General features: G+C 42.4%; 1 protein-coding gene across 1 annotated transcript in view; it reads left to right on the top strand.

The window, feature by feature from the left end:
* LOC142209170 (uncharacterized) overlaps positions 1 to 16,010 on the top strand; it is a 302,576-nt gene that overhangs the window by 270,286 nt on the left and 16,280 nt on the right. The window contains exons 3-5 of the mRNA XM_075278101.1: positions 8,415 to 8,555; positions 11,656 to 11,775; positions 15,402 to 15,518. Of these exons, the coding sequence (XP_075134202.1) occupies positions 8,415 to 8,555; positions 11,656 to 11,775; positions 15,402 to 15,518 (378 nt within the window). The remainder of the gene's footprint in view (positions 1 to 8,414; positions 8,556 to 11,655; positions 11,776 to 15,401; positions 15,519 to 16,010) is intronic.

The following is a 16,010-nucleotide window of genomic DNA, read 5'->3' as shown; positions in this document are numbered from 1 at the left end:
TTCCTAGGAGCCCTAAGAGTATTCTACACTGTTTTATAGATAGGTTCCTAGGAGTCCTAAGAGTGTTCTACACTATGTTTTATAGATAGGTTCCTAGGAGTCCTAAGAGTGTTCTACACTATGTTTTATAGATAGATTCCTAGGAGTCCTAAGAGTGTTCTACACTATGTTTTATAGATAGATTCCTAGGAGTCCTAAGAGTATTCTACACTATGTTTTATAGATGGGTTCCTAGGAGCCCTAAGAGTATCCTACACTATGTGTTATAGATAGGTTCCTAGGAGTCCTAAGAGTGTTCTACACTATGTTTTATAGATAGGTTCCTAGGAGCCCTAAGAGTATTCTACACAATGTTTTACACCACTTTAAGTTGTGGTTGATACCAAACTGATTCAATCCAAAACAAATCTTGGTATCAAAATGCACAAAGCCGAAACAAATCTTTATTTCATTTTAAATTTGATTTTTATTGAAAAAGACAAAAAAAAAAAAAAAAAAGGGTTTTACAATATATAAAACAAGCAGAACAAAAAGCCATCAGAATACCGTACAGTATAAATCAGCATACAAGGTCAATGCGCCATTCAATGTTCTGGATACAGAAGCGCCAAAAATATCAAGACATCAGTATCTACGGTATAGCTAGAAGAGCAAACGGGGACAGGAACAATGGGAGGGAAAAAAAAAAAAAAAAAAAAGAGAACCACAGAACGAGAAGAAACAAGAAAGAGAGGAAATAAGGGTAACACGATAAAAACAAAAGAAAACAAGAAAGCAGAACACACTCGAAAACAATATACCTGAGTATAACGCTGATGTCACAAAAGGTACAGCAAGTGCAAAAATAAAGCCACCCGTTATCAGGAAGCAATTAAGGGGTCGCAATGGGGCCAACCTGAGACTGTAAGGGAGGAGATGCATTCCTAGTGCCCATATAAGAGAACCAAAGGGACCATTTGAGGCGAAAGCTGGTATAGGTATGGTTTTTATAGGCCAGCATACGTTCCAAAGTAAATGCTAAGTCAACATGGTGGATTAACTCAGCTACAGTTAGACAAAGAGCAGACTTCCACTGACGAGCGATCATAGCTCGAGCTGCCAGCACTATCTGCCCCAGTATGACCTGTGTCCCTGAGGGGAAAAGACCAGTATCCAAAAAACAAAGAGCAAGATTGGGGGAGGGGCGTATAACAAGGCCAGCTATGGTAGACATAAATTGAAACACTGCCATCTAAAAGGCTAGAATCGGAGGGCACTCTCACCATAAATGTATGAAGGAGCCTACGTGACCGCATCCCCGCCAGCAAAGATTCGAACAGGAGGGATCTATGTGCGCCAGTTGACTTGGGGTCCTATACCAGCGTAACATTACTTTCAGGGCCGTTTCCCAGTGGGCTGCACCCTTAGAAACACGTTTGACAAACCCATTTACGTCATACCAATCTGACAAAGAAATGGATCTGGCAAGATCTGATTCCCAACAAAGCAGGTGGAGAGGCTTGACTTGCTCAGTGGGGACAGAGAGGAAATTATAAAACGTGGACAACCCACTCTTAGCAGGCGAGGATCGAGTCCACAACCTCAAAGCTAATCTGGGAATGGTCAACCTCGAGGGGTCACGGGATTAAAAAAGGTGACGTAATTGCAAATATTTAAAAAAAAGTCAGTTTTGGGGAGGTGAAATTCATCCTGTAGCATAGAAAATGATTTCAAGCCCTCCTCAGAATACAAATGGGCGATTTTATAGAGGCCTCTAGAGGCCCACCCTCGAAGTCTCAGCTGAGGCAGGAAAGCGGTCACATACAATAAGGGCAATTTCGACAAAGGAACCAGATCTTCTCTGGAGGTGTGTGACAAGTAATAACGCCAGGCAGTCACGGAGGCCCTAAGACCTAATAAAGGGGGGTGTACCTTGGTGGGGGTCAGATCCCCAGGACGCAGAATATTCATAAGTGGGGCATCTAACAGGCTCTCCTCAACCTCAGCCCAAAGCCACTTAGAAGTCTCGTCCCAACCAACTTTAAGCTGTTCAAGGATAGATGCCATATAATATTACTTAACATCTGGGACACCCGCACCTCCATGAGACCAAGGCCTAGTCATCACTTTAAATCGTACCCTGGACCTCTTACCCTCCCAAATAAATTTAGAAAGAATAGACTGTTATTTAGGAAAATACGAGTCAGGGAGGGGGCAACTGTACGAAACGTATACAGAATGAGGGGTAATGCCATCATTTTAACGATGGCTATTCTGCTAGCCCAGGGCAACATCGGTTGAGAAAAGGAAGAAAGGAGGGAGGAAATCTTAGCCAGAAGGGGGACATAATTGGCAGCAAACAAATCAGAGCTAGGCACCGTCAGAGAAATGCCAAGGTACGTAATACGGGAATCAATCCATTGATAGGGGAATTTAATACTAAGATCGCGTTTCAATGAGCGTGGAATGACAATGGGTAAAGATCTGGGATATAGAAGAATTAACTTTGTAATAAGAAACCCTACCAAATCTCATAAGGGCAGCAGTAGCAGCACTCAAGGAAGAGCCAAGGAAGAGCCCTCCTCAAGGAGGGAGGTCAGAGCCAGGATAACGTCGTCAGCATATAAACCAATTTTGTGTTGCTGGCGGCCCACAGTAATACCCTCAATGTCCTCAGCCACCCGAATGGACTCCGCCAGGGGTTCCATCACTAGCGCAAAAATAATAGGAGATAGAGAGCAGCCCTGCCGGGTTCCATTCGAGATCCGAAAAGACTCAGACGAAAAGCCCGAAGAGAGCACATGAGCCGACGGATGGGAGTAAAGAGTTAAAATAGCAGACTTAAAGACAGGGCCCACACCAAACTTATCTAAGAGACTATCAAGGTAATTCCAGTGGACCCTATCAAAAGCCTTTTCGGCATCCAGAGCCAAGAGCAAAGAAGGCACACCATCTTTTTCAGCTTTCTGGATGAGGTCTATGAACCCTTCGCGTGCCATCCGGGGCCTGTCTACCAAACACAAATCCCACCTGGTCAGGTTTATCAGCTGGGGGAGAAGATGGAGTAATCGCTCAGCAAGAATTTTAGCATATAGTTTAACATCAATGTTAAGAAGTCAAATGGGTGTAAAATTAGCCGGAACAGTGGGAGATTTGCCAAGCTTTGGGAGGGTCACAATGGTAGCAGACAACATTTCCTCCAGGAAATACTGTTCCTCTGCCGCCTTTCTAAACACTGCCAAAAGATAAGGGGACAAAAGGTCTGTAAATTTTTTGTAATAGATCCCCGAGAAGCCATCGGGTCCATGAGACTTTAACGGTTTCAAGGAAGATATAGCTTCGTTAACTTCTAGCAAGGTGATAGGGGAGGCCAGGGATACAGATTGCGCAGGAGAAAGACGGGAAGAGACACAGAGTCCAGAAACTTGTCTATGTTGTCTTTAGACGGCTGATACGTCTGGCGATCTTCTCTAAGATTATATAGGGACTTATAATATAAACGGAACTGCTCTGCAATGAGGCAGGGGTCAATAATTTTGTTACCTCGATCATCTATAAGGTAGGCAATACGGTATTTAGGATGAGATTGTTTGATTTTCTTCGCTAAATGTGCACTAGCCCTACTATTTGCCAAAACAAATCTTGAAAAGTTCGACCAAGTCTACATAGCATACTTTAAAGGGTTTGTCGTAAAAAACCATACCTATGTTCAGTAGGGAAATTAATTAAAGATAAACCGCTCATACATGTTATAGATATCTACAGCATAAAATCTGTCAGGTAATTGGTGTGAGTTATAATAAATATGTCAGGCCGAGGTCTCCTCTCTTTAGCCCACTCTGCTCTCTGATTTGCTGAAAGTGGAGAGCAAGGAATAGAATGGGGCCAAGCACCAAATGTGCACCACATTATAATGCATCTACATCACAAAGCTGTCATAGTTTTGTTGTTAAATTTGCCCGTTTCGATCTCTACAAGAATTCAGACTCTGTAGATTGTCAAACATTGTACAGCAAGAACAACTCTCATTTCTAATCTCTAGGACAATCCCTTAATATTTTTTTTTCACTTGTAGGTGGAGCTTTTATTCCAGTTTTCATCAGGTCATGCCTGAATTCAAATTTTTGTGGCCTCACAGGCAGTATGAGCAATAGTCAAGGATACACATGGGCAGCACCATTCAGTACCATGGTTGTCTGGTATTTACATAACTGTAACATTGGGGGCTCATGGGGAAGGCAGCTCTGGCCGCATGTAGACCAGCTGTGTGCCTAATCTGCAGTAGTTCCTCCCTGGAGTAGACAAAAGAATCCTGGCTGTAGGCAGGGTCTCCAAACACAATAGCTCCCATTGTAAGAATACTGTAGATAGAGAACACGCAGAGTTCCAAGTCCATAGCCTCACATAGTTCTTCATAGTGCAATAACACATCTACACTGGAAAGATGTCATAGATTTATTGATAAATTCCCCCTATTGTTGTCTGCAAGAATTTAGACCCAGTAGGCTGTCAAACACTGTACAGAATGAAAAACTTTTTCTACTAATCTCTAATCCAATTTCTTAATTTTTTTTTTTTTTTAAATTTCACTTGTAGGTGGAACTGCTACTCCAATATTCATCAGGTCCTGCCTTAATACAACGTATTGTGGCTTCACGGGCAGTATGAGCAATGGTCATGGACGTATATGGGCATCAATGACATGTTGTAACTCTGACAACTGTACCCCTGCTATTCCTCCAAGTAAGTCATCCACTTTGTTATATTTCATGTTTGCCTTTTTCATACCTTTACTATACCTGGGAAATAAAGTGACATTGGCTACGATTCCTAACACAACATTCCGTAATTTTTGTTAAACATGAACTTTTTTTCTTTTATTCTTTTTTAAGCGTGAAACATGATGGATTCACTAATAGATCCCAGTCCTATTTTAAGAAAATCAACTATTGATTCAATAGACTGATGGACCATCTTCTTGAATGTCATAGAGGTTAATTGAATTTCAAAAGGAAAATCACAAATTTAGAAAAAAAAAGTTGAAATAGTTTCATTTTGTAAAGTAACAAAACTAAGTGATTGAAAACGAAAAAGAGAAACCTAAATACCATAACCTTTACCATTTGGAGAAGAAGTGATCCTATTGTCCCCACAGATATATCCTTAATCCAAACATCATCCAGTCTGTCTTTGATTAACTGAAGAGATAGAATGATTGAAGCCAATCTACATCCATAGTTCAGTCTAGAATAGAGTGGTTTAATTCAGGTGGGCCGTTAATCTAATACGTGGCGCTGCCTCAAATCTGGAAGTGTTAGCTGTGTGGTCTAGCAGGCTCCAACTTGGTATTTTGAGGGTATGTTCACACAGCGGAATGTATATTCCGCATGTGAACTTTTCGCGCGACTAGCCGCGACGGTATGCCGATGCAGTGCAGATGAATGGGCCTAATCGGGAGGGAGTCTCGCACCATGGATGCCACAGCTAATGCAGACACGGAATCCGTGGCTATAAGGGACATCTCTCTTTTTTTTTACACTAATGGCTAGTGGAAAAAAGCGAGCGGCTCCCATTGAAGTCAATGAGAGCCAGTTTTGCCAGTGGTTTTTGAGGCGGATTACGCGTCAAAATCTGCTGCCAAAAAACTGTGTGATCGAGCCCTTAGGTGCTCCATTGTTGAAATACAGAAAAGCTACGCCTCTCCCATATTCAACTGGTTTTTGTTTGACGTGGTTACAGCAGGTGGTGCGTCATACTATCAGCCAAAGGAGGCAGCGACACCTACTGGATCCAAAGCATATCAGGCAGAACCTGTTTTTTAGAATCTACCCTACACCACAGAATATCTCTAATTCTCTAAGATGTGGGAACAATCCTCCTGAAAAGTTCCTTCAAAAACTGTGCAAATGTACAGAGAAGAACTGAAGAAGGCAAAGGGCAAAGATCCCACCAAATACGGGTTTAATTTAGAGCTCACTTTTGTTTAGTCATTTAATTTTGTTAACCCCTTCCTATTACATTTTGCTAATTTATATTATAAGGAATTATAATTTATATTACATTTTGTAAATGTTCAGCATCATAATATTACAGCATTGTCATGTAGCAGGCACGGGAACTGTGTTGAAAACATGACTTTCAGTTCACATCTGTATTACACACAATCTGGGTGGTTGGGTGGCAGGATCGTCCTCCTTTTCTCCTTTGAATCACCAGCAATGAGATTTTGGGGTCCAAGGGGTTGCCACCTAATCGGTGAAATTAGAGCAGCAGGGATCCCCAACACCCACATGGGATGGTAATGCAGAGAAGGATGACCAACAATGGAAAAAAATGCTGCGCTTACTCCGAGAATTCTGGAAAGCACACGCAACTTTATTTTGGTTACATCGCACACATTATGACTGTAAACCCTGGAATCACCATCAGGCTAAATACCCAGGCTGATGGCTTTTCTACACTCACCGGCCACTTTATTAGGTACACCATGCTAGTAACGGGTTGGACCCCCTTTTGCCTTCAGAACTGCCTCAATTCTCCGTGGCATAGATTCAACAAGGTGCTGGAAGCATTCCTCAGAGATTTTGGTCCATATTGACATGATGGCATCACACAGTTGCCGCAGATTTGTCGGCTGCACATCCATGATGCGAATCTCCCGTTCCACCACATCCCAAAGATGCTCTATTGGATTGAGATCTGGTGACTGTGGAGGCCATTGGAGTACAGTGAACTCATTGTCATGTTCAAGAAACCAGTCTGAGATGATTCCAGCTTTATGACATGGTGCATTATCCTGCTGAAAGTAGCCATCAGATGTTGGGTACATTGTGGTCATAAAGGGATGGACATGGTCAGCAACAATACTCAGGTAGGCTTTGGCGTTGCAACGATGCTCAATTGGTACCAAGGGGCCCAAAGAGTGCCAAGAAAATATTCCCCACACCATGACACCACCACCACCAGCCTGAACCGTTACCGATACAAGGCAGGATGGATCCATGCTTTCATGTTGTTGACGCCAAATTCTGACCCTACCATCCGAATGTCGCAGCAGAAATCGAGACTCATCAGACCAGGCAACGTTTTTCCAATCTTCAATTGTCCAATTTCGATGAGCTTGTGCAAATTGTAGCCTCAGTTTCCTGTTCTTAGCTGAAAGGAGTGGCACCCGGTGTGGTCTTCTGCTGCTGTAGCCCATCTGCCTCAAAGTTCGACGTACTGTGCGTTCAGAGATACTCTTCTGGCTACCTTGGTTGTAACGGGTGGCTATTTGAGTCACTGTTGCCTTTCTATCAGTTCGAACCAGTCTGGCCATTCTCCTCTGACCTCTGGCATCAACAACGCATTTCCGCCCACAGAACTGCCGCTCACTGGATGTTTTTTCTTTTTCGGACCATTCTCTGTAAACCCTAGAGATAGTTGTGCGTGAAAATCCCAGTAGATCAGCAGTTTCTGAAATACTCAGACCAGCCCTTCTAGCACCAACAACCATGCCACGTTCAAAGGCACTCAAATCACCCCATACTGATGCTCGGTTTGAACTGCAGGAGATTGTCTTGACCATGTCTACATGCCTAAATGCACTGAGTTGCCGCCATGTGATTGGCTGATTAGAAATTAAGTGTTAACGAGCAGTTGGACAGGTGTACCTAATAAAGTGGCCGGTGAGGGTACAATGACTCAATCTGAGTCATAAGACTGTCAGACCCTGCGGCTGAAGTATAGGTGCATAAATACAGCTGTATTATACACACTGGAGCTGGTCTTACACGACCGTAATGCTTTTACGGTCCGCAAGTTGCTGATCAGCAAAACTAGTTGCTGATCATCAACATAGACGCCGCAAATGCCCGTGTCCTGCCGCACTCGCCCATAGAGTTCTATGAATTACGGCCATTACAGACATTTTCTATAATTTGCGGACCACGGTTGCGGCCTGGCCACACCACGGATAAAATATCCGATGGTGTAAAAGGCCACATTGAATATAATGTGTCCGCAAATGGTCCGCAATTGAAAACCCTGAATTGCGGACCATTTGCGGTCTTAAACTACGGTCGTGTAAGACCAGCCTTTAGTTGAGATCTTCTCATGGATGTTGACCGAAGGACTTAGTCCATTTGATATATTAGTAGTTGAGAAGGAATTGGCTTCAGCCTTTCAGCCTTGTGGGCTTTTTTTTTTTTTGTCTTCCACAGGATCAACTTGGTAGGTTTATACGTTGGACTTGACAGACTTGTTTCTTTGTACACAATTATCTACCATCTGTGCGGACTGCCCTGTAGTACTCTGTGTAATGTATAACTGATGTTCTTGCTGATATGATCTTATACTTGGTAAACTGTACAGTGAAAGAGTCATAAAAACAAGTCATTGTATAATTTTCCCGTGTCTATTTTATATTGTTCTCTCTTTCTCTTATCTGTCTCCAGGTCCAGCTGTAAACACTACCACCAATGGAGTGGTCTGTCCATCCTGCATATCTGCTGACTCTAGCGGGTGTTCTCCCACAGATATTGTCACATGTATAGGGAATGAGGATACATGTGTTCTCGAGAGAGTAAAAATAACAGGTACCAAAAATACGTTCTTTGTCTCATTAGGATTGAACCTTTCTTTAGATACTTCTGAGCCTGATCCTGACAATGGAACCATAAAATAGTTATAAAAAAAAAAATAAAATTGAAAATGACTAAAAACAGTATGAGTAAAAAAAAAAACTTATGGTTCTCAAAAAATATTATGAAGAACCAAAAAAAAAAAAAAAAAAAAAAAACACAGCAAGGTGTTAAAAAAACAGATTAAATGTAGACAAAATATGTTTTTTTTATATTGTTGCATCCTAAAATCCATAACATAATTTGTTGCCACTTGAGGGTTTGTTTTTTGCAGTATGATTTCCATCCTAAGGCCGGGGCCCCACAGGTCGGGAACGCCGCAATTTGCCACGGGAAAAATTGCTGAATTTTACAGTACAGGCAAAGTGAATGGGATTAAAACAAATCTCATGCCCACTTTGCGGTAAAAACCACAGTGCAGACAAGCCGCAATTTCCAAAACCAGCATGGATTTAGAAATTGCAGTATGTCAATTATATCTACAGAAACGCCGGCAGTTTCCCCATAGATAAAACTGTAACAGAAAATCGGCGGAGGAAAACTGTGAGCTTTCTGTTTAAAGCGCAGCGGTAAGAACCGCAATGCATTGCCAATGCAGTTTTTCCCACAGTGCTTTATTGCTGTGGGTTGTCTCGTGGGTCCTTAGCCCAAGTATATGTTCAAGCAGCTGAATGTTATGCAGATTATGCCTCTAAATCAACTGTAAATTCCACCTGACATCTGCCTGGCTGGTGCAGAACTTGCAGATTCCGCAACAGGACCTACATTGTTAATTTTTCCGCTTGTACAGTCATGGCCAAAAGTTTTGAGAATGATACAAATATTAATTTTTACAGAGTCTACTGCTTCAGTTTTTCTAATGGCAATTTGCAGATACTCCAGAATGTTATAAAGAGTGATCAGCTTAACAGCAATTACTTGCAAAGTCAATATTTACCTAGAAAATGAACTTTATCCCCCAAAACACATTTCAATATCATTGCAGCCCTGCCTTAAAAGGACCAGCTAACATCGTTTCAGTGATTGCTCCATTAGCACAGGTGTGGGTGTTGATGAGGACAGGGCTGGAGATCAATCTGTCATGATTAAGTAAGAATGACACCACTGGACACTTTAAAAGGAGGCTGGTGCTTGGCATCATTGTTTCTCTTCTGTTAACCATGGTTATCTCTAAAGAAACACGTGCAGTCATCATTGCACTGCACAAAAATGGCCTAACGGAAGAGTATAACAGCTAGAAAGATTGCACCTCAGTCAACAATCTATCGCATCATCAAGAACTTCAAGGAGAGAGGTTCCATTGTTGGCAAAAAGGCTCCAGGGCGCACAAGAAAGACCAACAAGCAACAGGACCGTCTCTTAAAAGTGTTTCAGCTGCGGGATCGGGCTACCAGCAGTGCAGAGCTTGCTCAGGAATGGCAGCAGGCAGGTGTGAGTATATCTGCCCGCACTGTGAAGCGGAGAGTATTGGAGCAAGGCCTGGTCTCAAGGAGGGCAGCAAAGAAGCCACTTCTCTCCAGAAAAAACATCAGGGACAGACTGATATTCTGCAAAAGGTACAGGGAGTGGACTGCTGAGGACTGGGGTAAAGTCATTTTCTCTGAGGAATCCCCTTTTCGATTGTTTGGGACATCTGGAAAACAGCTTATTCTGAGAAGATGAGGTGAGCGCTACCACCAGTCTTGTCTCATGCCAACTGTAAAGCATCCTGAAACCATTCATGTGTGGGGTTGCTTCTCAGCCAAGGGAATCGGCTCTCTCACAGTCTTGCCTAAAAACACAGCCATGAATAAAGAATGGGACCAGAATGTCCTCCAAGATCAACTTCTCCCAACTGTCCAAGAGCAGTTTGGCGAAGAAGAGATAGACATAAACATAGAGATTTTGGGACCATGACCTGGAAACTCCCCAGATATTAATCCCATTGAGAACTTGTGGTCAATCATCAAGAGACGGGTGGACAAACAAAAACCTACAAATTCTGACAAAATGCAAGCATTGATTGTGCAAGAATGGAGAGCTATCAGTCAGGATTTGGTCCAGAAGTTGATTGAGAGCATGCCAGGGAGAATTGCAGAGGTCCTGAAGAAGAAGGGTCAACACTGCAAATATTGACTTGCTGCATTAACTCATTCTAACTGTCACTATAAGCTTTTGTTACTAATAATATGATTGCAATTCTATTTCTGTATGTGATAAAAACATCTGACAAACACACATAAAAACCAGAGGGCAGCAGATCATGTGAAAATATAATATTTGTGTCATTCTCAAAACCTTTGGCCATGACTGTACATATTCTGTGTGATCATATCCTAAAACTGTCTGAAATACTATTATATCTTGCCTATGGAAGGATTAGTAAATTGGCAAACATGAATTGATTACATTCATTAAGCCCCTCCTCCATGGCAACCTACTGCCCCCCAGTGATGATTTTGAGGTGCTGATGGGCAAGGAGACAGTGACTCATACAAACTTCTAAAATGCTACTTTTTCTCCTGATGGCAGCACTACAGATGAGCGAACACTGTTCGGATCAGCTGATCCGAACAGCACGCACCCATAGAAATGAATGGAAACACCTGTGACGCCAGCCGGCGGCAAAGTCAGCGTCACAGGTGCTTCCATTCATTTCTATGGGTGCGTGCTGTTCGGATCGGCTGATCCGAACAGTGTTCGCTCATCTCTAGGCAGCACATAACATGGCTACAATCATCAGTGACATTTTTAGATCTGAGGACAAAGCTGCTATCATCACGTTTGTCTTTCTCTTTTCTTTCTGACAATATATGAGATCTTAGGGCCCGTTCCCACAGAGTAACGCTACGCTCATTATGAAACGTAAACATGTGTCAGAGTGAGGCGCTTCAAAACAGAATCCCATTGACTTCAATGGGTTCCGTCTTACGCACGTAGCACATTGAAATCAATGGGTTAAAAAGCCTCCCATTGATTTCAATGTGTAGCGCGCGTAAGACGGAACCCAGTGCAGCATTATTCCGTGGGAATGGGCCCTATCACCGTACTGAACATTCTTATGTCTATTTTGCAGGATCCAATTCAGCTGCATTTTCCACTCGGGGGTGTGCGACTAAATCACTCTGCAATGTCGGCAGCCAGGTCATAGGTGTTTCAGATTCAGCAGTCGAATTCAGCTTTGCCTGCTCACCAGGTACACAAAGTGTCCACAAAGTCATCCTGACTCCAGCTACTGTGTGTCTTTTGCTGCTAAAATTCTTCTTCTAGAAGTTATAATAGGGGCACTGATAGATAGACACTGATAAAACATATATAGTATGGGAGGAATAGAACTAAGTGATAGCATAGGGGAAAAGGACTTGGGCATAATAGTAGATCACAAATTCAACATGAGCCAACAGTGCGGTGCTGCTGCAAAAAAGGCGAATAAAATTCTGGGATGTATTAAGACAAGCATTGAATCTAGATCAAGAGAGGTCATTATTCCGCTGTCCTCTTCCCTGGTCAGACCACACCTGGAATACTGTGTACAGTTCTGGGCGCCTCAATTCAAGAAAGACATCGATATATTGGAGCAAGTCCAGAGAAGAGCAACCAAAATGGTGGAAGGTCTGCAAACCATGTCCTATGAGGAGCGGCTAAAAGAACTGGGATTGTTTAGTTTGCAGAAGAGAAGGCTGAGGGGAGATTTAATAGCAGTCTACAAATATCTGAAAGGTAGTCACAGTGCAGAGGGATCTCCCCTATTCTCATTAGCACAAGGAAGTACAAGAAGCAATGGGATGAAACTAAAGGGAAAGAGAAACAGATTAGACATTAGGAAAAACTTTCTGACAGTGAGGGGAGTGAGAGAGTGGAATAGGCTGCCACGGGAGGTGGTGGGCGCTCCATCAATGGAAATCTTCAAGCGGAATCTGGATAAACATATAGCTGGGATGATTTAGGAAAACCTGCACTCGCAGGGGGTTGGACCCGATGGCCCTTGAGGTCCCTTCCAGCTCTACCATAAGAAAATAAGATTCCTGTATATTCTTACTAAGATATAAGAGCATATTTTGGCCTAAGGGCCCATTCACACGGGAACAGAGGGGGCGGATTATGGCACAGAATCCATGTCATAATCTGCCCTCTCAAAATGGTGGTCTATGGAGACCTCTAGCGACGTGACCTTTCTTGAGGCGGATTCCACCTCAAGAAGTCAATAGAAGTGAATGGGAGGTGGAAACCGTGTCGCGGTTTTGGCACGGTTCTTGGCAAAAATCGCAACGCGTTTTATTTTTTACGGTCCATTCACTGTCTGGGAGGGAAAAAACACCTGGCGTTTTCTGAAGCGGTTTTTACTAAAAACCGCTCCAGAAAACGCTCCAAAAACCGCTTCCTAATTGGGTTTTTGCGTGCACCGGCATCCAGTCGTTGCTATTGGTTTTTGGGTCCGGAATCTGAGACGGCCTCCGCATCAAATTCCAGACTGAAAAACTCTGTCTGAACTCAGCCCAAGGAGAATGATTGTAAAAAAATAAAATGGCTAGTAGTGCTGCCCTCTCTGGGGCAGGACAAAGGTAGATGAGGGAATAGAGCTGTGGTTGGGATGATGTGGGAACAGGGAGTGAACAGCAAATTAGACAGAATGGAGACACCTAGCGGCGGGAAATTTATAGAGGTTTTTAGGCAGAAAACAGCAACATTTGTAATTAAAGTGCTTTATATTTTGGTCCAGAATCACATGTTCTATTAAATGAGACTGAGGTCCAGATTCACTGCTATGGTTATGGCTAGACTCTGACATAGATATGGCACATCTTTGGCTCAATGTAGAACACCTAGGTGTGGAATATCAGGAAAAGGGGCATCTCATTAATGCTTCCCAAAAGCGCCAAAATATTGATGAAAATTTTTATATAAAATAAGCCAACTAAAACATGGTATAAATGAAGTCGAGTCAGTCTAACAATATGTCTAATTTATCATCCAGCATCTCACATTATGATGAATCTGGAGTATTTTCAGACTGTCTAAGTTTGCACTGATAAAAAATATTGTTAAATATTGGCCTAAATTGTCTAAAAAAGTAGGCTCAGTATAGAGATGATACTTCTGTATGACGTGATATGGGATCACATGTGTTATTCAAACCTTTACCTGGGACTGCAGTGATTCCCTGTAGTGGTGAGTAGGTGCACTGTATGTAGAATGATAATACTCACATCTATGTAATACATTACTATTCATTTCATTAATCCCAGATGGTCTCTTTGTAGCAAAAATACATTTCTGGAGCAGATTAACCCTTTGATATGTAACCCTAATAATAGAGATGAGTGAACACCGTTCGATCGAATGGGTATTCGATCGAATATCAGGCCGTTTGATGTATTCGATTCCAATCGAATACAAGGCCGCAAATGCAGTAAAAATTCGATTCCCCCCCACCTTCCCTGGCGCATTTTTTGCACCAATAACTGTGCAGAGAAGGTGGGAAAGGAACTACGACAACGGAGGCAGTGAAAAAAATTGAAAAAACCCATTGGCTGCCGAAAACATGTGACCTCTGCTTCATAAGAATAGTGTCGGCCATCTTCGTCTCATTTTCGTTTTGGAGTGATAGGGAGAGCTTGGTCTCAGGGCGATACAGTGCTTTTAGCTTTGGCTAGGCAGGAAATAACAGAGCTTTTCAGAGCTTAATATACAGTGAAACTGCAAATCATGCAGCAGCGTAGCAGCAGGGGACGTGGGCGAGGACGTGCAAGTGAATATCCAGCTGTATAGCCAGTCCACAGTCCAATTACTAGAGAGGGGCTGCCAGCACCCAATTCACTCTTCCTCCTACAACTCCAGTCCCTTCTCCAGTATGTAATCATAAAAAAACCCTTTTTTTTTTTTTTAATTATTATTTCAATTAATTTTTCATGTATACCCCCCAAGGGCCTGCAAATCAGTTTTTTAGGGGTCCCCCCAAGGGCCAAAAAATAAAACACTGCTGCTACAAGGCTCTAGTCACCCCAAGGGCCAAAAACGAAATCTCTGCTGTTTAAAGGTCAACTCACCCAAAGAACCAACAAATCTCTGCTGGTACAAGGCTGAACTAAGTTAAACGGCCTAAAACTCTGCAGATAGAGGCTGAAGTCACCTGAAGGGCCTCAATCTCTGCTGGGAGCTCAAATTAAGGGCCTGTAACTTAATTTGGAAGGGCTCATGTTAAGAGCCATAAAAGTGAATTTTGGAAGGTCTTACCACATCACACACACACACACACACACACACACACACACAATGACAGGTCAGGGTGGGGACTGAAGGATTTCCCATTGCCTATTCCATCTGTGGTTGTCATGGGCAACATGATTTAAAGGGGTGCTTGTTAATGTTTCTTTAGCTTAAATTTGGGTTTGTGTCCATCCATTTGGGGAGTAAAGAAGGTTTCCAGGTATTTTCCCACTTTGATAGAGGTTGTAGTGAGTGTGTATAGTGTGTAGTTGTTAGGCTGTGATGTTGGGGTAATAGAGGGTCTTTGGTGTGTTAGATGTCCCCAGACATGCTTCCCCTGCTGTCCCAGTTGCATTGCAGAGGTGTTGGCATCATTTGCTGAGGTGTCATAGTGGACTTGGTGACCCTCCTGAGTCCAATGGTGGGATCCGCTGAAACAAAGCATTTTCTCCCATAGACTATAATGGGGTACGATATTCGTTCGAATAGTCGAATATTGAGCGGCTATTCGAAACGAATAACGAATATTTTACTGTTGGCTCATCTCTACCTGATAACAATATAATGTACAGTGTAATAAGTGATAAATGTGCTGATTGTGTCATATCTTTATAGGTAATACTCTCTCATGTACACAGTGCATGTCCAAAACTTCATCATCATGCACAGGCAGCAGCATAACTTGTGCTTCAGGCTTTACATGTGGATCAATATACACACAAGTAATTATTGGTGAGTTATATAAAAAAAATACTAGATTTTGTGCATTTATTAGTATTAGAGATGAGCAAACTGGTTCATGAGCAGGATTTGTTACTAGAGACGGTAAAAACCTCTCAAGATTCATTTCTGGTTCAGGTGGTTCAAGTTTGAATTGGGTCTTAAATTGGCTTAATCATAATGTAAAACACTTTTAGGACTCCTAGGAACCTATCTATAAAACATAGTGTAGAATACTCTTAGGGCTCCTAGGAACCTATCTATAAAACATAGTGTAGAATACTCTTAGGGCTCCTAGGAACCTATCTATAAAACATAGTGTAGAATACTCTTAGGGCTCCTAGGAACCTATCTATAAAACATAGTGTAGAATACTGTTAGGACTCCTAGGAACCTATCTATAAAACATAGTGTAGAATACTCTTAGGGCTCCTAGGAACCTATCTATAAAACATAGTGTAGAATACTCTTAGGGCTCCTAGGAACCTATCTATAAAACATAGT

This window comes from Leptodactylus fuscus, chromosome 6 (assembly GCF_031893055.1).
Source record: "Leptodactylus fuscus isolate aLepFus1 chromosome 6, aLepFus1.hap2, whole genome shotgun sequence".
NCBI classification, from domain to species: Eukaryota; Metazoa; Chordata; class Amphibia; order Anura; family Leptodactylidae; genus Leptodactylus; species Leptodactylus fuscus.
This window is presented reverse-complemented; position numbering and strand designations above follow the sequence as displayed.